General features: G+C 44.2%; 1 protein-coding gene across 2 annotated transcripts; it reads left to right on the top strand.

Annotated features, from left to right (window-relative positions):
- Positions 1–14,875: 14,875 nt before the first annotated feature.
- Positions 14,876–23,436, top strand: LOC109752055 (TOM1-like protein 3). Of its 2 annotated transcripts, XM_020310924.4 has the most exons (10): positions 14,876–15,139; positions 15,268–15,428; positions 16,791–16,869; positions 17,173–17,271; positions 17,353–17,466; positions 17,681–17,850; positions 20,253–20,334; positions 21,796–21,881; positions 21,964–22,197; positions 22,350–23,436. In XM_020310924.4, the coding sequence occupies exons 2-10, from the start codon at positions 15,322–15,324 to the stop codon at positions 23,107–23,109; spliced, it is 1,731 nt and encodes a 576-aa protein (XP_020166513.1). In that variant the 5' UTR covers positions 14,876–15,139; positions 15,268–15,321; the 3' UTR covers positions 23,110–23,436. The 2 variants fall into 2 exon arrangements, with proteins under 2 accessions (XP_020166513.1, XP_020166512.1); XM_020310923.4 differs by having other exon boundaries at positions 14,890–15,139; positions 17,173–17,466.
- The last annotated feature ends 525 nt before the right edge of the window (positions 23,437–23,961 follow it).

Raw genomic sequence — 23,961 nt, 5'->3', positions numbered from 1 at the left:
AGACGCGGCGATACGTTGTGCTAGGGGTGACCTAACGTAGGGATAGGTGATACCGGCGAAAGGGGAAACATCCGGGAAAGTATCCCCGGTGTTTCGCGTTTTCGGACAGATGAACTGGAGGTGAAATGTTAACGGTTTGCTATGCTACGGATGTGTGGCGGGCGAACGGGCTGCGTATCCGGATTCGTCTCGTCGTTCTGAGCAACTTTCATGTAGAAAGTATTTTCATCTGAGCTACGGTTTATTTTATATGATTTTCTAAAGTTTTAATTATGTTTAGAATTTATTTAATCATTTTAAATCAACATTATCGAGAATAGTGTATGCTGATGTCATCTATGACGTCAGCATGACGTCGGCAGTCAATAGTGCGGGTTACTGGGTCAAAACTGACCTGTGGGTCCAGTGGGACCCACGTGTCATTGATTGTTCAATTAAGTAACAGTAGTTAATTAGTTTAATTAGTTAATTAGGTTAACTAAACATAATTAATTAAGTTAATTATTTTAGTTAATTAATTAATATTTTTATTTATTTATTATCACTTTTATTAATTTCAAAAAAAATCGTTCTGGGAGGGGCGTGGGCCCCATGTGTCTGTGGCCTAGAGGGGCCTAACGGAGCGGGCGAAACGGGTGCGGGCGTGGGCGCCCGTGTGCGCCCGAGGCCACCAGGGGGCGGCGACGCCGGCCCCGGCAGAGGCCGACCGCGGTGCGGCCAGCGTGCGGGCCGGGCGGCAGCGACGCGTCGACGTGCGTGGGGGCGAGCAGCGGAGGCGAGGGGAGGCGTGCGCGGCCGAGTGGTGCAGGGCGAGGCCAAGGCAGGGGGTGAGCACGGCGGGAGGCCGTGGACGTGCAGCAGCGCGCAGGGCCGCGTCGTGCGCGGCGCATCCGCATGCACGACGAACGACATGGGGAGGCAGAGAGCGGGATGAGGGGGCGCAGCTCACAAGGGGCTGGTTGGGGAGGGCAGCGGGCTCGGGGTGGTCCGGCGAGGCAGATCGACGACGGGGGCGAGCGCGATGCGGACGAGGTGGCGCGGGTCGGGCGGCGCCGGCGAGGCGACGGGTGGACGACGACCCGAGGTAGGGGCACGGCGTCGAGGTGGCGGGGGCGTCCAGCGAGGCGGGGCGACGGGGAGAGCGGCGCCGTCGTCGGGGCCTCAGGCGGCGGTGGTGGGAGACGGGCGATGGGGAGGCAGTCCGGCGAGGGGGTCCGGGCGGCGGGGTGACGGCGACCACAGCGGGGCGGCGTCGAGGCGCGATGGCGACCGGTGGGGATGGGGATGAGGAGGCGATTCGGCGACGATGACGGGGCGGCGTTCACCGGGGTTGGCGTAGGGGCGGGAGGGCGTCGCGGCGAGGGCGGTCCGCCATAGTGTCCGCAGGGCTCGCCGGCGGCGTTCGTGCCCCGATCCAGACCGGATCGGGTGGGGAGAGGGAGAGGGCGAACGAGTGGGGGAGAGTGGGGAGTGGGGTGCTAGGGTTTCGGGGGGGAAAGTGGATAAGAGGGAGTGGGGGAGGAGTGGCCGGCTGGGCCTGGTGGGTTGGCCCAGTTGGGCCTGTGGTCAGCTGGGCCGAAGCCCAGGAGGGTTTCTCTTCTTTTTTTTGTCTTTTGTATTTTCTTTCTTTTATTTATTTTCTCTTCTGTTTTAATTCAATTTAAAATATTTATGCATTTTATAAAACTGTGTCTTCTACACCATAATTATCTATGTAATATTTAGTACAAACCGAACATTTTTATTTTAATGTTTGAAAACTTTTATTATTTTTACCAAATTTTGAATTTGAAATTTGGACCGGTTTTGATCTAACGATAGATTATCAACAGTAACGGAGGTAACGTGGCACCATTAGCGTGGGATTGCTGTACCTTAATTACCCGGGTGTCACAGGCTTGCCACAAATACGATGTCAACTACATGATCATGCAAGGCAATATGACAATGATGGAGCGTGTCATAAGAAACGGAACGGTGGAAAATTGCATGGCAATATATCTCGGAATGGCTATGGAAATGCCATAATAGGTAGGTATGGTGGTTGTTTTGAGGAAGGTATATGGTGGGTGTATGATACCGGCGAAAAGTGTGCGGTATTAGAGAGGCTAGCAATGGTGGAAGGGTGAGAGTGCGTATAATCCATGGACTCAACATTAGTCATAAAGAACTCACATACTTATTGCAAAAATCTATTAGTTATCGAAACGAAGTACTACGCGCATGCTCCTAGGAGGATAGATTGGTAGGAAAAGACCATCGCTCGTCCCCGATCGCCACTCATAATGAAGACAATCAATAAATAAATCATGCTCCGACTTCATCACATAACGGTTCACCATACGTGCATGCTACGGGAATCACAAACTTTAACACAAGTATCTCTCAAATTCACAACTACTCAACTAGCATGACTCTAATATCACCATCTTCATATCTCAAAACAATCATAAAGAATCAAACTTCTCATAGTATTCAATGCACTTTATATGATAGTTTTTATTATACCTATCTTGGATGCTCATCATATTAGGACAATTTTTTTAACCAAAGCAAATTACCATGCTGTTCTAAAAGACTCTCAAAATAATATAATTGAAGCATGAGAGATCAATAATTTCTACAAAATAAAACCACCACCGTGTTCTAAAAAGGTATAAGTGAAGCACTAGAGCAAAATTATCTAGCTCAAAAGATATAAGTGAAGCACATAGAGTATTCTAATAAATTTCGATTCATGTGTGTCTCTCCCAAAAGGTGTGTACAGCAAGGATGATTATGGTAAACTAAAAAGCAAAGACTCAAATCATACAAGACGCTCCAAGCAAAACACATATCATGTGGTGAATAAAAATATATCATCGAGTAAAGTTACCGATAGACGAAGACGAAAGAGGGGATGCCTTCCGGGGCATACCCAAGCTTAGGCTTTTGGTTGTCCTTGAATTTTTACCTTGGGGTGCCTTGAGCATCCCCAAGCTTAGGCTCTTGCCACTCCTTATTCCAAAATCCATCAAATCTTTATCCAAAAACTTGAAAACTTCACAACACAAAACTTAAACAGAAAATCTCATGAGCTCCGTTAGTGTAAGAAAACAAACCACCACTTTAAGGTACTGTAATGAACTCATTCTTTATTTATATTGGTTTTAAACCTAATGTATTCCAACTTCTCTATGGTTCATACCCCCCGATACTAGCCACAGATTCATCAAAATAAGCAAACAACACACGAAAAACAGAATCTGTCTAAAACAGAACAGTCTGTAGTAATATGTATCAAACGTATACTTATGGAACTCCAAAAAATCTGAAATAAATTGGTGGACGTGAGTAATTTATCTATTAATCATCTGCAAAAAGATACAACCTAAAAGCACTCTCCAGTAAAAAATAGCAGCTAATCTCGTGAGCGCTTAAGTTTCTGTTTTTTACAGCAAGATCACAAAGACTTCACCCAAGTCTTCCCAAAGGTTCTACTTGGCACAAACACTAATTAAAACATAAAACCACGTATAAACAGAGGCTATATGAAATATTATTACTAAACAGGAACAAAAAGCAAGGAACAAAAGTAAAATTGGGTTGCCTCCCTACAAGCGCTATCGTTTAACGCCCCTAGCTAGGCATTGATAATTTTGATGATGCTCGCATGAAAGACAAGAATTGAAGCACAAAGAGAGCATCATAAAGCATGTGAAAAACACATCTAAGTCTAACATACTTCCTATGCATAGGCATCTTATAGGAAAACAAATTATCATAGCAAGCAAAAACTAGCATATGCAAGGAAGAGGAAAGAAACAATAGCAATCTCAACATAACGAGAGGTAATTTAGCAACATGAAAATCTCTACAACCATATTTCCCTCTCTCATAATAATTACATGTGGGATCATAATCAAATTCAAAAACATAGCTATCACATAAAATATCCTCTTTATGAACCACATGCACGCAAAGTTGACACTCTTCCAAAATAGTGGGATTAACATTAACTAAAGTCATGAGATCTCCAAACCCACTTTTATCAAAAAATTCATAAGATTGAAAATACTCCGAATACGTGGGATCTAAAGTTGACACTATTCCAAACCCACTTCAATATTATTGCAAACACTATTATCAATCTCATATTCATCATGGGGCTTAAATAAATTTTCAAGATCATAAGAAGAATCACCCCAATCATGATCATTGCAACAAGTAGTAGACATAGCAAAACTATCATCCCCGAGCTTAGGGTTTTGCATATTATTAGCACAATTGGTATCAAGAGAATTTATAGTAAAATCATTTCAATCATGCTTTTGATTCAAGGAACTATCAAGTATGGGTGCAATAGCAATAATCTCATGTTTAACATAAGGAACTATAGCAAATTCATCTCCATAAATATTTGCATCATGGCCATAAGAATAGCAAGCATCATGTTCATCAAGGGATATTTCAATCAAATCATCGGAATCATAATTATCTATAGATTCGTGCATATCATTATTTTCTTCCAAAGCAATGATCATTCTCTCAATAAATTCCTTAACATAGGCATTACGAGCATAGTTTTCATAGCAAGATTTAAGTATGTCGGAATTTTCAGATTTGTAGAGAGTAATATCATACTTTTCAATCAAATAAGCAACTTCATGAGCACCCTTAAAAACGACAAATTCTTCAATTTGTTCGATATCATAGTAACTATAAACACCTTTTCTATAAGAAGATAAGATTTCATTATCATTAAACTCACATAGGTAGGGAAGGTGTTTTCTAGGGTTCTTAGAGCAACAAGTAAAATCATAAATTTTACAAAGATTCCAAGCATAGCATAGCAAACTATTTATTTGATACCATAAGAGCTTCCCCTTTTCAAACAAACGATGACGCATAAAATGAGCATGCTCATCTAAAGATTTTCCCTCAACTAAATTAGTTGGGGTTTCAGCATGAGCACATATAGATCGAAGATGATCCAAGTAGAACACTTTAAGTGGATCCATATCAATAGATTTTTAGCAAGCAAAGATGCAAGCAAATAGAAGGCACATGGAAACACAAACAAAAATACATACGGGAAGAAGGCGAAGAAAAGGCAAAGGTGAAGTGGGGGAGAGGAAAACGAGAGGCAAATGGCAAATAATGTAATGCGAGGGATAAGAGTTTGTGATGGGTACTTGGTATGTCTTGACTTGTGCGTAGATCTCCCCGGCAACGGCGACAGAAATCGCACGTTGGCGGGAGATCAAATCTTGACTTGACTTGGCGTAAGCCTCCCTGGCAACGGCGCCAGAAATCCTTCTTGCTACCTCTTGAGCATGCGTTGGTTTTCCCTTGAACAGGAAAGGGTGATGCAGCAAAGTAGCGCAAGTATTTCCCTCAGTTTTTGAGAACCAAGGTATCAATCCAGTAGGAGGCTACACGCAAGTCGCCTTGTACCTGCACAAACAAATAAGAACCGTGCAACCAACGCGATAAAGGGGTTGTCAATCCCTTCACGGCCACTTGCAAAAGTGAGATCTGATAAAGATAATAAGATAAATATTTTTGGTATTTTTGTTGTATAGATTGAAAAGTAAAGATTTCAAAAATAAACGGCGACAGAAATAGCTAGTTGACGGGAAATTAATATGATGGAAAATAGACCCAGGGGCCATAGGTTTCACTAGTGGCTTCTCTCAAGATAGAAAATTCTATGGTGGGTGAACAAATTACTGTCGAGCAATTGATAGAAAAGCGCATAGTTATGAGAATATCTAGGCATGATCATGAATATAGACATCACGTCCGTGACAAGTAGACCGAAACGATTCTGCATCTACTACTATTAGTCCACACATCGACCGCTATCCATCATGCATCTAGAGTATTAAGTTCATAAGAACAGAGTAACGCATTAGGCAAGATGACATGATGTAGAGGGATAAACTCAAGCAATGTGATAGAAACCCCATCTTTTTATCCTCGATGGCAACAATACAATACGTGCCTTGCTGCCCCTGCTGTCATTGGGAAGGACACCGCAAGATTGAACCCAAAGCTAAGCACTTCTCCCATTGCAAGAAAGATCAATCTAGTAGGCCAAACTAAACCGATAATTCGAAGAGACTTGCAAAGATATCAAATCATGCATATAAGAATTCAGAGAAGAATCAAATATTGTTCATAGATAATCTTGTTCATAGACCCACAATTCATCTGATCTCTACAAACACACCGCAAAAAGATTTACATCGAATAGATCTCCAAGAAGATCGAGGAGAACTTTGTATTGAGATCCAAAGAGAGAGAAGAAGCCATCTAGCTAATAACTATGGACCCGAAGGTCTGTGGTAAACTACTCACACATCATCGAAGAGGCCATGGTGTTGATGTAGAGGCCCTCCGTGACCGATCCCCCTTCGGCGGAGCGCCGGAAAAGGCCCCAAGATGGGATCTCACGGGTACAGAAGGTTGCAGTGGTGGAAGAAGTGTTTCGTGGCTTCCCTTGATGTTTTCAGGGTATAAGAGTATATATAGGCGAAGGAAGTAGGTCGGTGGAGCTACGAGGGGCCCACGAGGGTGGGGGCGTGCCTACCCCCCTGGGCGCGCCTCCCTGCCTCGTGGCCGCCTCGTTGCTTCCTTGATGTCCACTCCAAGTCTCTTGGATTGCGTTTGTTCCAAAAACGATCCTCGCAAAGGTTTCATTCCGTTTGGATTCCGTTTGATATTCCTTTTCTGTGAAACACCGAAATAGGCATCAAACAGCAATTTGCACTGGGCCTTCGGTTAATAGGTTAGTCCCAAAAATAATATAAAAAGGTATATTAAAGCCCATTAAACATCCAAAACAGATAATATAATAGCATGGAACAATCAAAAATTATAGATACATTGGAGACGTATCACTTATATGACCCGGGGCGAGTTACCTGAGGATGAAACTTTGGCCAGGCAGATAACCCAGCGATCTAAGTCAATGACTATCGTTCATGGAGAGTTGCATCATCGCAGTGTCACAGGGGTGTTTCAACGTTGTGTTTCTCCGGAAGAGGGCCGTGAGATTCTGCGTGAAATTCATGAAGGTGATTGTGGCCATCATGCCGGCTCTAAGTCCCTTGTGGCTAAGGCTTTTCATCATGGGTTTTATTGGCTGACGACTCACGCTGATGCTGAGGATCTAGTAAGTAAATGTGATGGTTGTCAGAAATTCTCCCGACGAGCTCACGTGCCGGCTCAAGATTTGAGGATGATTCCAATTACTTGGTCATTCACTGTCTGGGGGCTTGATATGGTTGGGCCTTTCAAAAGGTCCAAAGATAAGAAGACACACCTCTTGGTGGCGGTTGACAAATTTACAAAATGGGTTGAGGCAGAGCCGGTTAGTAAATGTGATGCGGCGACAGCGGTTCAATTCATCAAAAAGGTGATTTTCCGTTTTGGATTTCCCCACAGTATCATAACTGATAATGGCACTAATCTATCCAAGGGTGCTATGAAAGAATTTTGTCAACGTGAGCATATCCGGCTTGATGTATCATCAGTGGCTCACCCCAGTCTAATGGTCAAGCCGAGAGAGCTAATCAGGAGATCCTAAGAGGCATCAAGCCCCGGCTTATGGTTCCCTCGCAAAGGATGCCAGGTTGTTGGGTGGAGGAGTTACCTTCTGTGTTATGGAGCATCAATACCACCCCCAACAGATCTACGGGTTATATGCCTTTCTTCATGGTTTACGGAGCAGAGGCAGTTCTCCCCAGCAACATCCGTCATGACTCGCCCCCGAGTGGCGGCTTATGTTGAAGCTGATAATGAGAAGGCACGTCAGGATGCACTTGACTTGTTGGATGAGGAGCGTGACCTCGCGGCGGCTCGTTCGGCGATTTACCAGCAAGATCTACGCCGTTATCACAGCCGCCGAGTTAAAACCAGAACCTTTCAAGAAGGTGACCTGGTGCTCCGGCTTATCCAGGATCAGACGGATATGCACAAGTTATCCCCACCTTGGGAAGGACCCTTTGTGGTCAGCAAGAATCTGAACAATGGCTCATACTACCTTATCGATGTTCGAGAACACAAGGGTTCACGTAAGTCGGAGGAGGAGACCCACCGGCCGTGGAATATTGCTCATCTTCGGCCTTGTTATACTTGAGCCATCGGCTCTTACAATTTACATACCTTGACAGTGTATATATTATGATGATTATAATAAAGCCGGCATCCCTGATAAATCAGGGCCTCTGTCATTTCATTTCAAGAATAATGAGTCTTATTATTACAGAAAGATCACTTGGGAGCTTCCTGTTCAAACATAGGTGTATTCACCAAAGAGAGCATAGCGTTACTACCCTCTTGATTGGCGCAATGCCACAATTATGGTCACTTGGGGGCTTCCTGGTCGTATTTGAACCATAGCTGTGAATATCCCTCTTGATCGGCACAATGCCACAATTATGGTCACTTGGGGGCTTCCTGGTCGTATTCGAACCATAGATGTGAATATCCCTCTTGATCGGCGCAATGCCACAGTTATGGTCACTTGGGGGCTTCATGGTCGTATTCGAACCATAGCTGTGAATATCCCTCTTGATCGGCGCAATGCCATAATTATGGTCACTTGGGGGCTTCCTGGTCGTATTCAAACCATAGCTGTGAATATCCCTCTTGATCGGCGCAATGCCACAATTGTGATCACTTGGGGGCTTCCTAGTCGTATTCGAACCATAGATGTGAATATCCCTCTTGATCGGCGCAATGCCACAATTACGGTTATTTGGGGGCTTCCCGATCGTATTCGAACCATAGTTGTAAAACAACCCTTTTAGCCGGCTCAATACTAACACTTATGGCCTTTGAATATCCTTCTTGGTCCGGCTTATATTTGGTTTGGCGGCTTTTGAAGGCCTCGTTTTCTTGCTTGATTTGTTTTTTGGAACATTTTCTGGATTTATCTTGACGTATGATTTAACAATGATTCAGGCCACGTAGCCTCAATTATTACAGCTCATATTTGGGCACATCTGAGGTTCATGATAACCCGGCCTGGCTTTCGACGATATGTCGCCAGTAGATGATGATATTAAGTACTTGGGAGTTCGGTCTCCTAAGTTTTGGGTTATCACCCTAACTGCTTTGATATGGTAAATTGATAGTGTTTAAATTCATATCACATGTATGATATTATATATATATATTCAATCATGATTAAACCGGCCCTGGCTATGACCTATTTCGGTTGCTAGTGGTTTATATAGGGCATTATGACCCGCCCCGCGGTATACCGCCGGGGCACTTGTGATTTACTTGTGTGCAGGATAATGCTAAATCTCCTCTGCATAAATCGATGTTATCATAAGTATCACAAGATAGTTCTTCAGATGGCAGGTCAACCGTTGTTGCACAAAAGGAAAAATATGCACGATGGCACGACAGATCAAAGTTTTACTAGCCTATTACATGACTCAGTGAGTCTAAAGGATCAAGTGTTTTTCATAAAGTTCAAATATTGGAACCACCCGACGGTTCACTCTTCTTGGCCGTGCTGACTTGAGGCTTCTGGATCATCCTGTGGCGGTTCTTCATCTTCTTCTGCTGTCTGGAAATTTTGGTGATGACCAATCGATGCCACATAAAGCTTGAAATTCAGCCTCATCATCTATAAATTCAGACGGCTCAACTTCAGGGGCAAAAGTATGCTTACGGATTGGGGGGATTAGATCCATCACTTTATAAGCCGACGTCGACATCTTCTGATTCTCCGTACTGTAAGCCGGATGATATTTGACAGGTCCGTTTCATTGGCAATCAGACTGGCCAAAGGACGTATTTCTTTCACACAGGCAGCGAAGTCCTTTTGATCAAATGAAGTGTCGTCTTCTTTCAAGCTTGGATATCCAGTAGCTACCTCAGACGGGTCTAGCTCTGGTAACCATGCCTTGGCCCGGCTCAAAGCCGTCATAGCACCAGCTCTTGCAGACGACCGCTTCATCTCATCTATCCTAGCAGGCAGCACAGGAAGTTTTTTCAAAACATCTATCAAGAGAGTAGGTGCTTCATTAGTCGGAGAAATTGTAGCCAGTGCACGCTGAGCTCCAGTGCATAGCTGTTCGACAAGGGTGTAAACAGCCTTGAGCTTCAGTGACAATAGAGGGAACACAGTTACATGAAGTGACTGTTTTCGGCGGCATTGGGAATGGAGAAGCATAAAGGAAAGAAACATTTTGCCGGTTCAAATCGATTCATTAAGCCGAAAATAAAGAGCAGCAGTATATATTCAAAATGACGGCTTAAATGGGCCTAATGATATATGGGTAATTATAAGCCGGTTATGAAAGCCACCATGACAAGCACTGGAAGTCAAGATCTGATCAACAACAAATTTTACTAAGTGTTGGGACAAACAGGTTTCAACAGATTGGAGCTATAAAATTGGATCTGCAGCAGTTCAGAGAAATGAAATAAAACATAAACCTACGGTGGCGGCAGCAGAAAAGTGGGGATGCCCAGATGAGATATGTTGCAATGAGGATATGTTCTGATATTAAAAACCAAGTGCTAAAACTACTACCGCACAAGATTGGTGCCGTTTTCAGATCAAAACAATGCAATCTAAGAAAGAGGAGGAGGAACGGTGATGAACATCGACGAACGGGGAAGCCCTAAGGTAGATCTGTTAAGAGGAAAAGTGAAGACTTACCGACGCTGATGAACAGCGTAGGAGCGCCGCGAGGTTCTTGTTTGTTCAGGGTGATGCAGCGTCCGGAGTCGAAGCAGTGGACGAAGGTCGACGGCGGCGAAGTTCGGGCGCGCTGGAGTGTTGCGAGGAGGAAGAGGAAGGCGAGAAGGCAAAAGGGGGAGAGTGAAAAGAGGACCCGTGACCCTATTTATAAGGCTGGAAGGATAAGTGGCAGGTGCGGGAATCGAGGAAACAAGAAAATGGATACGTGACGGCGCGAGCGCCTTGATTTTTGGAGGTTCATTAAAAGGCAAAGATTTATTAAGATTCGGGCTATAATATTAATAACAGGTGATGTCATGGCGGGTCGCCGCAATCTCAGGAGATGACGTCATGGCGAGTTACAATGCAACGCAAGAAGATGAAGAAGGATTTTTCTAAGTATTGAAGATTGGCATGAACAAGTTCAAATCAACCTGGGGCCTAATGTTGGGGATATGACTATTGAATATGACCCGCCTAGGAGGGGCCGGGCTATCCCAATGGCGGTTTATCTAAACAAAGCCATGAGTATGCTGAAGATGGCGGTTCATGAAGTAGGCTTGTTAAAGGGCCCAAACCCGAAGGCGGCTTAAGGCCCGTAGGTGTAAACCGCCATGTATATGTAACTTGTATTGTAAGGCATGTAAGATAAGTCACTGGGCCGGACACGTTTGTATGAGCCGGATGGGACTCTGTAAGCCGCGGGGCGTCAACCCATGTATATAAGGGGACGACCCGACAGCGGTTTAGGGGAAGAGAGAGAGAACAGATCGAAAGCTAGGTCAAGCGTATTCGCTCCCTGGTAATCGAGACATAAGCAATACCACCTCAAACTGGAGTAGGCCTTTACCTTCACCGCAAGGGGCCGAACCAGTATAAACTCCCGTGTCCTTTGTCCCGTTTAACCCCTCTAAGCTAACCTGGTGCGATGGCTCCACGACTAAGTCCTCACACTAGGACATCTGCCGTGCTAAACCCACGACATGAACGAAACCCCTTCGTTCAATGACAGATAGCGGAACCGTGGACATCCATATCGGTCCCTATGATTACACGAATGATATTCGAGCGAACCTTTGGTTATCATGTGATGTTCCCTTTGCTCCGCGATATTTTACAAGACCCGGTGTGCATCGGTATCCTCCTAAGTCATCACCATACTCACTATATCGTTGCTCCTGTTACCGATTTTGTTCTTCTTTCTCGTTGACGTGTCCCGGCATCACCGTGACGTAGTCACCTGTGTCTGGCCAGGTGATGATGGATGCCGTCACACCGAGAGGGCCCTAAGAATATCTCTCCATCATCGGAGGACCAAATACCACTCTCGAGCTGTCCAGTCACTTGTCAAACTTTTCGATGAGCCTGAAAGTTGTCGTTATGATGACCTTGTTACAGATGACGTTTGAGCAGTCCCAAAGCCCATCGTCTGGTAGGAGGTGACCGAGACACTCTCATTGTCTGAGGAACTAAAAACACATGCTAACACTCCGTGTTATAACAGATGATTTCAGACGATATGATCACATAGTATAACAGACAAGTATTGGGTCGATTCAATATGATCGTTCTTCTAACATCATACCCTCAACGTTGTTTTAGGACTATCATTACACTTAACGATATCCTAAGATCCGGAAAACGTGATCACCAACAACACTTGAGCCGGTCTTAGAGGCGAGACCAAGAACCTATTGTTCACCGTTTATTATTCCACACGTGCATATGAGTCTTCCACTGAATCGCATATTCCATGATCATAGCAGTTATAACATGGAATATAAAGTCTTAACTATGGATAATGGAAATATAATAATACGATATTATTGCCTCTAGGGCATATTTTCAACATTGTGTTTATCCCATCTCCTTCCGCATTTGCTTTTCTCCTCCTTCTTTCTCTTTCCCTTCGTCGTCATTGCCTTACGCTTCACCCTGCCCATCCCTCACTTCGCTAGAGGTCCTCTTCGAGCTTATCCATGCTATCTGATCGTGTCTTCCTGCTTTGTTCCCGAACAGTATGCCCTTCGTCCTTCCTGGTAGTTGAGGCTCTTCTCTTTCCTCTCTTTGGCATTTTTTTGCCTAAGCGTGCTTTCCCTTTTCGTTCGTTCTTCCAGGTGTTACGAGTTTCTTCCTGATCTTGCTGGGGGCCCATATTGCTGCTTGTGGTGAGATGCTTATTTTCTTGTCCATTATCTCTTCTTGTTCTTTTGCCCTTGCTTGAAGATTTTTTTACACTAAGCATCAAATGTTTTACTGGTTTGATTTAGCAATAAAGCAATTGTATCGCATAATCTATTGCCAAAATTTACTAGTAACATTTTATGGTTTTGCATAAGTGAATTCCAACATAAAGCGGGCCTTGACAACATGTTTTTTTTGGCATGGAAGTACGTGTCTCATTCGTATAATAAAGATCAAGGTACAAACCACATAGACACTAACCTGACAAAACTAAAAAAATAGCAGCCGTTATACAAAGGACCGCCGGCCAACAAGTAAAATTACGACCAAGACTGAAGAATACCTTGAGCTTGAGCACGCGTGACGTAGCTCTTCATCATGCGACCCGTGGGCGCTCTCAACTAGAGTTTCCTTCGCCACTTGTCGGAGCCGCTGCTAGTCCGCCTCGTCTCCTTTCAGTGGCGGAGCATCGGGCGGGCCATCCCGGGTCCTGACCCGCCTTCCCATTAAAAAATGCCATGGTAAGCTTAATCTCCCAGTTAATTTTCTGACATCTCTGATCATCCTAGCTATTTCCTCTCGCTTGCCCCCCTAGGATTTTGTTCACGCTCTCCAGTGTCCACTATGGTCCTAGGACCATGGAGGCGCGGTGGATCCCGACTCTTGCCAGCAGGAGGGCTCTGTTTTAGGTGGTTTTCCGATTTTGTTAGGTTTTGTACCATGCTCGGGAAGGCGATGCAGAGGCGGCTTGTTGAAGATGAAATAAGGTTCTCCCCGCCTAGCTCCCATGTTCCGGCGGTGCTTCTAGCCGTCAGAGGGTGTGTGGAGGTGCGTCTTTGGCGGATCTCGTGGGGTTCGATGGGCGTTTGTCTTTGATGAATCCGCTCGGATCCGGTCTTCATTCGTTCTCATCCTTGTGTCTGCAGGTTGGATCCTACTGATCTACTCTTCTCTTCATCGACGCCGGTTGTTGTTCTGGTGTGCTAGTCCTATGGTGCCTTAGCTCAACGACCTCCCGATTGTCTACTACAAAGTTTGCTCGGTTCCGATGAGGGAGGGACGATGATTGCGGTGCGTCTTCGCCTCGCTCCAATGCTTGTAGTCGTCGCTAAATGGTCTACGGATCTAAATGTAGTTTTTTTCGCAAGAAAACTTCTGATCTATTCATCTTCAATCATGGCAATACAACGAACACCGGAAATAATAAAAATTACATCCATATCCATAGACGACCTAGCGACGACTACAAGCACTGGGGCGAGCCGAAGGCGCACCGCCATCATCGCCCCTCCCTCGCCGGAGCCAGGCAAACTTGTTGTAGTAGACAATCGGGAAGTCGTCGTGTTAAGGCCCCGTAGGATCAGCGCAGCAGAACAACAACCGCCGCCGATGAAGTGTAGCGTAGATCGGAAGGACCCAACCTGAAGACCACTAAGGCCACCGGAGACGAGGCAGACTGGCGGCGGCGCCAGCAGGAGGCAAGAGAGCCCTAGAATGCAGTTTTTTTGGTGTTCTTTATACTACTTCGTCGGTCGATGAATTGATGAGAAGTTTTCTCGAAAAAAAAAGAATATCATTGACATACATACCCCAAACCAAATATGGGAGTTGCTTACTACCTAAGCATCCATACAAACCAGAAACTTTGCATCACATGGCTCTTTGCAACAGCATCCCGTGTGGACAGCTGAACTACGATCTCACCCCTAATTCGCGCGATAACCTTAAAATAACCACCCAAAGCAAATTTGACCCCGCTCCAAGCAACAAAAACCACCGGATAAAGCCATGATTTTTCTCTCCCCAAAACACGAAAGAAATAAGAGTCTTGCTATGCGTACGACTCTTGCTTGTCCGATTTCATACGACATAGCAGATCAAGCCGTTTAACTCCTGATCCAAACGGCAACACACCACTAGATTAGGCATCATACGGATAGAATAAAATCGTACGCAGAGTAGTTTCGAAGAAATAAAAACACAAAACGCTAGTCTAGTCTAGAATTGCAGGCCCTCACATTCACGCCGGAAAAAGTCCACCGTCCGCCCGCGTTTTCCCTTCTCCCCCACCTCCCCAACCCCAACCCAGTCTACCCAGTCTTTCTTTCCCACCAAGAACACCTCCAATCCCACACCAGTCCGCCCCAAATCTGATCCGCCCCCACCATTCCCCTCGTCTTGGCACGAGCGCGTCGGCCCCGTCGCCCCGGATCGGAGGAGAGCCGGCTACGGCGCTGCTCGGCGCTGAATCTCCGCTCAGATTCGGTAAAATTCTCGGGCTCTCTGGGTTTGGGGTCAGGAGCTAGGTCGAGGGGAGGGATCGAGTCGGGGTTGGGGTTTCGGGGCGTGGTGGATCTTGCCGCTGATCGACCAGGGGCTTTCGTCTGGTGCAGGATTAGGGTTTTTGGACGTGGTCGTCGTTGTGGGTTTGCGCCGCCGGTTTGAAAATGTCGGCGGCCGTGGTTTGCGCAGAGAGGGCGACGAGCGACATGCTGATCGGCCCCGACTGGGCCGTCAACATCGAGCTCTGCGACATCATCAACATGGATCCCGGGTATGAACAGACTGCCCCTCTGTGTCTGCCTTTCATCATGAACATGGTTTTTGTTTGGATTAATCTTCTGAAATATTGCTAATCTGCTAATTCTTTCCAGCAGAGAGATTAAGTATGGTTCTGATGCTGTTTCCTTTAAAAAAATGATGGCGTTATTTGTTGCATCCCATCCTGTCGGACTTAATGTTATGTAACTATGAGTTCTCTACAATATGTTATTGACAATTTCTTGCTGCGGTGTATCTTAGATTTCTAGCCATTTTTTTGCAATTTATTAGGAATCTGGAATCTTAGGTTTGTATTGTTGTTAGCATGGAAGGTAAGGTGTCTTGTTAATTGATGAATAGTTTGTTGATAATTAGTTGTGCCAAACACCAGTCTAATGGAGGATAAGTTGTGATTAATCAGTGGCACCTGTTGTTAAACCTGCGGTTTTGATGTCACATGATATTTGGCGATGAAGTATTTACAACGAGGACTTAAAAGTCACATGGAATAGAACTTCTTTGTTACCCATCCCCATCCTGGCGGCGAGTTGTAACTTATGTAGTTTTATGGATAGCTGGAATTACCTAAGGCTCTCAAGAAGGTCAATATGTCTATAAAAGGGTGATTTCAAACTTTTGACCTTTAATAATATTATAATTGAGACATGTGTACTTAGGGCGTGTTTGGATGGCTTCCACGCCATCGTGCACCTTGCCTGGAGGATGCCTGGGTTCTGCCTGGAAGTTGTTTGGTTCATGTCCTGGTAGGAGAGATGCTTGCCTGGCCTGGGCGTTCCTGTCATGTGATTAGCCTGGTTCAATTAAAAGGAAGAAGACAAACAGAAGTATCTCGCCCAGGCATCTGGATTAGCCTGGTCCAGGCGTCCCTTTGCATGTGCCTGGGTACTACAAACACTAGCCTGGCAGTAGTTTATGTCTAGAACTAGCTGTACATCTGTTTTTTTAATACTTTAAGCAGTCAAATCACATCAACCAGGCAAGGACAGGAACCAAACACATGAGAGGCAGGCTAGCCTGGCCAGGCAAATTTTTGCATCGTCCCAGGCTCGTTTCAGGCAGCTTATTTTCTCAGGCACACTAGCCAGGCCTCAAACCAAACACGCCATTACTGTGACTAATGGAAGCCGCTTTGCTATTTATTAATGGTTAGTACTTTATAATTCAAGCTCATGGTGGAGTGATGCATATTGCTTAGTTTATCACTATATTGGATTGGATCACTGTCATTGTTGTTTAGTCTTATATAGTGTTATGAATGCACTATTTTTTGGCAGTTGCTCTTCAATTTAACTTGCCATTTTCACGTGTTTTACATGAAGCATATTGATAAATGTTCGCTGAACCTGAAATGCAGACAAGCAAAGGATGCACTTAAGCTCCTAAAGAAGCGCCTTGGGAATAAGAATTCAAAAGTGCAAATTCTGGCCCTTTATGTGAGTACTACGAAATTTCTTGTATATTTAACTATTGTGAGTCGCGACTTGGTACAAATACAACATCTTCTAAATTTTGTTAAATGTGCCTGGGTGTTGCTGTAATACTGCATGCGTTCAGTTGCTAACAATGCATACATTTTCCAAAAATACATCTATCTTTTTGTCACGTAGTTTAAATTTGTCGCCTTGCATAAGTTCTATGTTTCCACGTGCATCCATTTGTTTGAAAAGCAGCATATACATTTTTGCTTACGTCCATGTCTTTGTTCGCTGATTTAATTATCTTGCCTTATTTTTCAGGTGCTAGAGACTCTAAGCAAAAATTGCGGGGATATTGTTTATCAACAGATCATTGAGCGTGATATACTAAGTGAAATGGTCAAGATCGTAAAGAAAAAGGTGGCGATACTAATTCAGTGGTTAACTATTGTTTTCCCAGATTCAAGTGACTCCGTTTTGATCCTATATTTATCTTTACAGCCAGACTTAAATGTTCGGGAGAAAATATTGAGTCTGATTGACACATGGCAAGTGGCTTTTGGAGGTCCTTCCGGGAGATATCCCCAGTACCACACTGCGTACCAAGAACTTAGGGTACCTTCCAGTCTTCCCTTATGTCTCTTTCATTGTTATCTGCGTTATACAATTATATAATTATCAGCTTTTTGCTTATTTTTTCTCCATGGACTTCGGTCTGCTCCATTTCATATTTTCACTGTATACTTAGATATACAATAATATGCCGAGTTACTAAGCAATTCCTTCAGTACAAACCATGATCAGGATGCCTCTCCTTTTGTTTCTGCAGGCAGCTGGTGTCGATTTTCCACCTCGCGAGGAGAATACAGTTCCACTGTTTACACCTCCTCAGACTCAACCTTTGAGGCAGCCACATCTGTATCCTCCAGGTCAAAGCTATGAAGATGTAGCTATACAAGCTTCTCTCCAATCTAGTACCCCTGCTGCACCTCCCCTGAGGTATTTATTTATTTGCATGCATATTCTGATTTATGATTTGGTTCCTTCTGTTTGTTCACTTCTTGTTTATATTTCTTGTTAGTGTTGCATGCAGTACTACCATAATTCATCTTCTCTTAATCCCTTTGTGTTTGCTTTTTGTGTTATGTGCCTTGTTTTGTTTGTTTTGCTTCCCTCAGTTGCACCCCCTCCTTTCTAGTGACTGTAAACTTGTTTGTGATTAGCTTGATGTCTGCTTTATGTGAGTTTGTATGCACCAATAAAACATCAACAACAGAGTAGTCCTTATTTTGATTATTTTCATTGAAACAAGCATAGCCAAAAAGGTTTGCAAAACATGCACACATAACATCAAACCAATAGGGTTGATCGAACACACTACACCTCCCATCTAAGAAGCACGGATACGGGGACAGAGACACGGCGATACGCATACGGGGACATGGGATACGGCATTTTCCAAAAACAGCCATTCGGGGATACTGCAGGGTATATAAGTATTTAGATAAATAAATATGCAATAAAGATTTAATGATAATTTTTAGATGAGATTTTTTTTACTACTGGATATATGTTGTCTCCTTTCTATTCATGAAAGACTTTGAGCAGTCCACTCAGAGCCCATGTAGCTCTCCGCCACTTGAGCCTGAGCCCATGTAAGGCCCAATTCCAGAAAACCCTAGACTAGTAGCGCTCCATCTGTTTCCAACCTCCCATTCTCGTACTCCCTTTCCCCAGCCGCCCATAGAGAAGAGAAGAAATGACAGCGCCGCCAAATCCCCGCCCAAATCTTCTTCCTCGCTGTCCGCTGCAATCCCCATCTCTCTCCCTGGAGCTTCTTCCGCGTCGGCAGCCGCCTTGCCATCTTCCTCTGCCAGGATTTCCTCCTTGCTAGCGATCATCGAGGTTCCCTGCTCGACCATGGTTGCTGTCGGGAGAACTGGGCAGCAGTGTGGCCACTGGAGGCTGGCTGCTGAGTAGGGGTGGGCAAAAAACCCGAGGACCGGAGCCGAAAAAACCAGGACCGAGGACCGTCGTCTTCTCGGTTAGCGAATGTCAACAATCGAAACAACTTAGGTGATTTCGGTTACTGGACTCGGTTCACCTAATTAACCGAATAGCGTATTAAAGCCCAGCAACACTAAGCCCAATAGATCATCCACAAACTTTCTCCTAGCCTTTTCTCAACCCACGTACGCAGCCTCAACAACAGCCGGATCTTTTACTAAAAAAACAAAAGCAGCTGCATCTTATCCTGAATCCTGATGCGCCCCAGCCTCAAGGCTTCACGCACGCACATCACGCAACACCACAGCGCCTCCATTTGCGGATTTGCCCACCTCCCGTAATCTTAACGGTGGCGGCCGGTGCCTATGATCCCCACACAACGGCGGTGGCTGGCGCCCATAGCTCCCACTCGGTGGCGGCCATGGCTCCCACGAGCGAGCAGCCATCACTCCTTCGCGGTCGGCGGCCCGCGTGCGACGATATACTGCGGCATTTTCTTCCTCCTACCATCCCTCTGCAACCCCTGTATCGTACGCATGTTTTAGTTGATTTCTGTTGGGCTGGTTACCATTTCTTTCCAAAGATTTGACTCAGCGATTTCTGCCCCCCATCAATATCTCGGTTTTCTTTGGTTACACCGAGGACCGAACCAAAATCTTGGTGGACCGATATCTCGGTGCTTGATTTCTCGAGAGACCGATCGGTCAGCAAAATATGAAAACCAAATTTCAAAGTAAACCGAAGCACTGAACCGAAAGGTTCGGTCTAACCGAACGCCCAGTCTGACTGCCGAGTCCCCACTGTGTCCGTGCCGTATCTAGGCCGTACCCCGATTTTATTTCTTTTTTTTAAATTCGAAAAAGATGGGATAATGCGGGATACGTGTATCCAGCCGTGTCCCCCCGTATCAGAACGGCAAATCGGCAGTTCTGGCCGTATCAGTGCTTCTTAGCCTCCCATAGCCACATTATATAACTTGGATATTTCTATCAGTTAGTGCATATTGTTCTTGTACCTGGACATCCACTCCTTATGGTTGGTACTATCCTCGTTGGTTCTCACAGTAAACTCAAAAACATACAAGCAAGTCGCAATGAAGCATTGCACCAGCTACTAATTTGTTTCTGGCTCCCTGTGCAACAAGGCTCATATCCATGCAACTAAGGTCATGTGAAGTTTAAAATCTTTGATAACTGCATAGGTATTTCTGGCGACAAAAGACAAGGTTTTACAGTTTACGGCACACACAAGATATTATGTACCTTTGAAGGTCTCATTTTCATAATCATATCAAATAGTGATTGTATTCTTGTATTTGTGTTTATTTTTTCATCCCTGCAGAACTTTTTTAGTTTTGCTCTACCCTCATTTTTCTTGTCCAATGTGAATTACAGTCTAAGTGAGATTCAGAGTGCTCGAGGAATTGTGGATGTGCTGGATGAGATGTTAAATGCACTTGACCACAGACACCCCGAGGTGACCTTCACAAAAGCATTGTGTTTTTGTTTTAGTGTATTATAAATCTTGCTTTTTGTTTCTTTTTTGCATTCATTGGTTTCTTTTATTATGACTGGTATCTCTTCCAGACTTATATTTTTCTTGGTTCAGTAAATTTTTTAGGCATAAGCGTATGATTTTTTTTTCACATCTTAATACTATATTCGAGAGATATGATTTATTTGTTGTTTTACATCTTAATGCTACATTCAGAAGTTAGTAAATCCACATGTCGTGAGTTGAGCTGTTTCAGGATGTATTCTCATGTATTTCATAGAGGCAGCTGTCAGTCTTGTGACTCTGCCATTGTTAATCAGGCCTGTTCGTCTGCAATGGATAATGAAATACTTCCTCCGTTCCTAAATATAAGACTTTTTAGAGATTCCAATATGGACTACATACGGAGCAAAATGAGTGAATCTACACTCTAAAATACGTCTATATACATCCATATGTAGTCCGCATTGAAATCTCTAAAAGGTCTTATATTTAGAAACGGAGGGAGTACCTGGTTACTCGACTTCCAACTTATGTGGCATGTCTGGAGTACATTGCACTCATTTAAAGCTTATTCTGTTCAAACTTAATTGGCCTGTAACATAAATACCCTTGATTGTATGATGGAAACCTTGGTTGCTAACTCAGTTGTTTCCTGCAAGTTTAGATGATTTTAAGCATTCCATTTTGACCCAAATGAAACATTCTTAAGATCATACCATCTCCAAGATACATGAATACTTAAATACTCCCTCCGCCCAGGTTTATTGGACCTCCTTTTATTTTGGGCCAAAGTTTAACCATAATGTTAACCAATAAAACGTAAACTGTATGTCACAAAAATTATATCGTGGAAAAACCTCAAATAGATGTTCAGGAGTTGAACAACAATATACTTTTGGTAGCATATAATTTATATTTTGATACTTAAATAGATGGTCGAAGTTGAACCCAATATACAAGGGGGCCCAATAAACCTGGACGGAGGGAGTAGAGATTAATAGCCATACTCTTTTCTTTAACTTGATACATATGAATACTAGATTTCAGGAGAACCGAGCAGTTACCAGTTAAAGAGGGCACATGAGCATTATTGCACCCACCAGGATTTGGCTCCCATTAGTGGAATTATTCCGTGAATGTAATGGTTCCTAGCTTATAAAGTGTTACAAAGTTTGATGATGGAAAGCAGAACCATAGCGACATAATAGTCTTCTGGATGTTTTGGCCTTATTTTTTAAGACAACAAAGATATTCTTAGAAAAGAGAACTTCCGTTGATGTATGCCGTTTTGCTTCTCTGTCTAGTGTATTCAGGAGATACATGAACTGATATTCAGGAGAACTGATGTTTTGACGTTTTGGCTATTGATGTTGATGTATGTCATTCATGTGCCAGTGCTGTTTACTGAAAATATTGATTTGATTGTGCTTCATGTTATAGGGTGTGAGGGAGGAGGTCATTGTTGACCTTGTTGGGCAGTGTCGATCTTATCATGCTCGTGTGATGGATCTTGTTAGCGATACTGGGTATGCATTTTTTCACTCCGCCTTTTTGGTTCTGTGCACTTTGCATTGTCATGTGACAGGACTTCTGGTATTCCCTCTGCAGTGATGAGAGCCTTCTGTTTCAGGCTCTAGGACTAAATGATGAGTTGCAGCGTGTTCTTCAGCGTCATGATGACATAGCAAAAGGAGTCCCTCCAAATATACCAGTGCCTGTTGCTGGTAACGTAAACCAAGGATCAGCCCCTGCTCGGCCTGCTGGGGTTTCATTTGCCCCTCTTCTTAATGTACACCATGAGGACGATGAACCAGAAGATGAGTTTTCCGTGCTTTCTCGCAGGCAAGCTATATTGTTTTCCATTATATTATTATTATTATTATTATTATTATTATTTCATGCATATTAGTGTTCCATGCTTTCAATAGTTTCTGCGATTTTGAAACTCGTATTATCATTTTCTCAAATTGCGCTCCTCATGACTAAAATTATAGGTCTGCAAGGGATGGCGCAGCAGCACAGGGCAACATGTCTTCTGTTCCAAGAAATGAAAGGCCATACCCAAGCCCACTTCTTCCTCCACCACCATCGACTAAAAGGCCTGTTTATACAGAGGCAAGCAGTGTCGACTATCTAAGTGGAGACTCCTATAAGTCTGAAAAAGTACCAGATGATTTTGTCAACCCAACGGCCCCAGCCAATATGTCTGCACCATCTCATTCAAAAACAGAAACAGATCAAGTGCCAAATTATGATAGCAGGTCAGAAAATGTGCCCGATGACTTCATAAACCCAACTGCAGCACCCAGTTTTTCCATGCCTTCTCGTCCTACGAGTGAGCCATCTGTGAATAAGCTTGAGAGCCTTCCTGACGATGACTTTATAAACCCCACTGCACTTCCTGGTTTTTCTTCGTCTTCAACTAGTGAAGATCTTCCAAAAGCTCCATGGGAAGCGCAGGCTCCAGTTTCCCTACCGCCTCCTCCTGCAAGGTATGGCCAAAGACAGCAGTTCTTTGAGCAACAGCATGGCTTTCCTGGTGAGAACAATGAAGGTGGCTACGATGAGATGCTGACGCGGACAGGAAGCCTTTCTCTTAATCAAAGGAACACTGAGAATGGGAAGAGCGCATCAGTGTCGACCGCATCCCGCCAGCCCAAACCTGAGGATGCCCTTTTCAAGGATCTTGTTGATTTTGCCAAGAAGAATCCATCTTCTCCATCTAAACCAGCCAACAGCCGCAGGACTCGCTGAGTGATGAGTGTTTCAGTCATGTAACACACATAATTGAGTTGCCAGGCTGCTGGTTTTGCTACAGGTCGGCGAATTAGATATATCATCAAATAAGAGGGTTCGGTCGGTCTGTTCTTTATTGCCTCAGGGAATTATTTGGTTTGCGCATTGGACAATTAGAGTCACAGGTGTCAGATACGTAGTCATGATACTGGGTGTGGTGTGTAGCGAGTTGCATTTCTCACCTTTTTCTTGTGTGGTATTGGTTACCGATTCTTGCTTTATTTTACTTAGCTGTATATATTTCTCCATTTGACAGCAGTATTCTATTCATAGTTGAATTTGCAATTTGATCTTGTAAGACTTACTCCCTCGTGTACCAATATCTAAGACGTTTTTGAACTGCAAAAACGTCTTATATTTTGATACGGAGGTAGTATTTCATAGTTTCTTTTAAACGTGGAGAAATTATGCTCGCCCCAGTTTGTTCTACTGAACAGTTAGCTTGAGAATTCAATTATGCTCGCCCCAGTTTGTTCTACTGAACAGTTAGCTTGAGAATTCAAGTAGTTAGCTCTTATCTCGAAAAAAGGGAAAAGAATTCAAGCTCTTTGCAGCTAAATTCTGGTACCGTTGGCAGAATGCACTACTCGCTCGAAGAACATGGACAGTTGCCAGAGGCCCAGAGCTTTCCTTGATTGTAACAAGCGGCCAAGGATCACGCTACATTACTTGGAGTCCTGGATCTTGTTTTAAACACGGTACAGACGCAGGCGCTCATATACACGCTCATACACTCACCCCTATAAACGCACACATGCACACCCTACCCCTATGAGCACCTTCGAAAGACTGAGCCGGCATATCATCTTG

The sequence above is a fragment of the Aegilops tauschii genome, chromosome 4, assembly GCF_002575655.3.
Source record: "Aegilops tauschii subsp. strangulata cultivar AL8/78 chromosome 4, Aet v6.0, whole genome shotgun sequence".
Taxonomy (NCBI): Eukaryota; Viridiplantae; Streptophyta; class Magnoliopsida; order Poales; family Poaceae; genus Aegilops; species Aegilops tauschii.
This window is presented reverse-complemented; position numbering and strand designations above follow the sequence as displayed.

Coding starts and splice junctions, on each gene's coding strand:
- LOC109752055 (XM_020310923.4), top strand. CDS start 15,322: ATGTCGGCGGCCGTGGTTTGCGCAGAGAGGGCGACGAGCGACATGCTG. Junction 20,335..21,795: donor TTGACCACAGACACCCCGAG/GTGACCTTCACA, acceptor TTCATGTTATAG/GGTGTGAGGGAGGAGGTCAT. Junction 22,198..22,349: donor TTTTCCGTGCTTTCTCGCAG/GCAAGCTATATT, acceptor CTAAAATTATAG/GTCTGCAAGGGATGGCGCAG.